Source organism: Limulus polyphemus, unplaced genomic scaffold (assembly GCF_000517525.1).
Source record: "Limulus polyphemus unplaced genomic scaffold, Limulus_polyphemus-2.1.2 Scaffold239, whole genome shotgun sequence".
NCBI lineage: Eukaryota > Metazoa > Arthropoda > Merostomata > Xiphosura > Limulidae > Limulus > Limulus polyphemus.
Genome location: NW_013665849.1, coordinates 268,151 through 270,083, shown reverse-complemented (window position 1 = coordinate 270,083; position 1,933 = coordinate 268,151). Strand labels below are relative to the sequence as shown.

Here is a 1,933-nt window from a genome sequence, read left to right as displayed (position 1 = left end):
TATTGAGAAATAATAAACTAGTTTTATTTAAGAAAGCACTTGTATCGCTGCAGTTTTTTCGAAAGAATTTCTACGGGAAATTAACAAACGACCAGAGACGTAACAATATAATACATTACTTCATGTTTCTCAAGCTTCTCGAACCCTGAAATAAAGAAAAGCCTGCCTATCTCTCTATATATAGTTAAACACAATATCACACCAGAAATTATTAAAATTAAACCAGGTATTAACATGTTCTTTCTTTGCGAGGAAACGATAAAATAAAAAAATATATAAATAAACCAGGTATGTTAACTTCCTTTTCTTATGAGGATATAATAAAACAAAAAATTAAGTTTGTGGTTCATTGGAAGTTGGAGAGCTTATAACACTGAAATTCGGGGCTCGATCTCCGCAGTGGGCACAACAAATAAACTAAACAATTAAACAAAACATTAGATATTTTCGTGTTCTTTTTTAATAATAAAGTTTTGTGCATATCCACCCTTAAAACTCACAACTTTATATTTTAATAATAAACTTTTATGCATAACCACCCTTAAAACTCACTACTTTATTTTAAGACCTAGCTAATATTATTCCTTCTATTTTTGAAATAGTTGATGCTCCGCTACCACCTCGATCATGGATGACATCACGTACAGCTTCCAGCAGAGAGGATATACCAAAATGTGAGTTGTTATAGGAAAGCATGCCGGTCAGGATCACTCGTTAATAAAATGTTAAAATGTCACAACATCGCGATAGCTTCATTGGTCTAAACCAATGATTATTTTAAAATAAATATTAGTTACATTTCTTGCATTTAAAAATAATCCGTTACACTTGGGTAATTTGAGGTTGAGGTAAATCGGATTACTTTACTGACGAAATTCATAATTATTTGGGTTTACAAACGTTTATACGAACATGCAAATTAATGGTGTTTTTCATAGTGTGCGTACTGTAATTATTGTAATGACTTTGTTAGGTACTTGGTGAAGTTTTTTGGTTTTTTTCGCGCAAACAACAACCTACCAATGCAGTTAGTCCCAAAATTAAATTTGAGTTACTTGAGGTTCAGCTAAGTTGGCTTACTGATGAAATTTGTAATTATTTGGGTGTGTTTTGCACCCATAAAAACATACACACCACAGACAGGATAATTAATAATTAATTTTGAGTTACTTGAGGTTCAGCTATGTTGGCTTACTGATGAATTTCGTAATTATTTGGGGGTGTTTTGCACCCATGAAAACATACACACACCACAGGATAATTACTTACGCTAGAAAGATTTCGTAAAATTAAAGGTACGATACATCCCCGTTTCATTTATTTATCAGCTGAAATTATTACAGGTGGTTTAGTTGTTGACACAAAATTTGAAATATTTATGAAGTTTTAATAAATGCGTATAAACACAAACTTTTTTTTCACATTCCCAATATTATTTCTTCTGACCGATTTCCGTTTTAAGAAGAAGCACAGAGACTTTCATAGAGAATTATCAACATTCTCAAAACTGCTTTTTAAACCCTGTATAAATTTGTGGACAATAATACGAGTACTTAACTAACTTTCGGTGTAGATTCAAGCCTAACAGAGTTCGTTGTAAATAACTAGTTAAGTTTGGAGTCCCCCTCCCCTTGATTCCTGAGCTTTCCAACTTGTTTCTAAGCCATTCACTACCGTTAAGGTCCACATATTGCATCATACCGTGTAATATTATATTTTTTGCATCTCACAATACTCAGTGTAAAGAACTGATAAAAAATTAGAAGATATCACTTTAAAAAGCACGAAGAACCAGGTAATTTCATTATTAGTAAAGTTATTTACTAACTATTCTGGTTGATAAAAGCATAGTAAATTGAACAATCAATAATAATAAGAGAAAAAAACACACACATTAGAATTGTCCCCAACGGTGTCCTTTATCAAGGGGAAT

General features: G+C 31.8%; 1 protein-coding gene across 1 annotated transcript in view; it reads left to right on the top strand.

Moving 5' to 3' along the window:
* Nucleotides 1-1,933, top strand: part of LOC106478664 — a 53,372-nt gene that overhangs the window by 40,157 nt on the left and 11,282 nt on the right. The window contains exon 2 of the mRNA XM_013939219.2: nucleotides 603-674. Coding sequence (XP_013794673.1) covers nucleotides 603-674 — 72 coding nt within the window. The remainder of the gene's footprint in view (nucleotides 1-602; nucleotides 675-1,933) is intronic.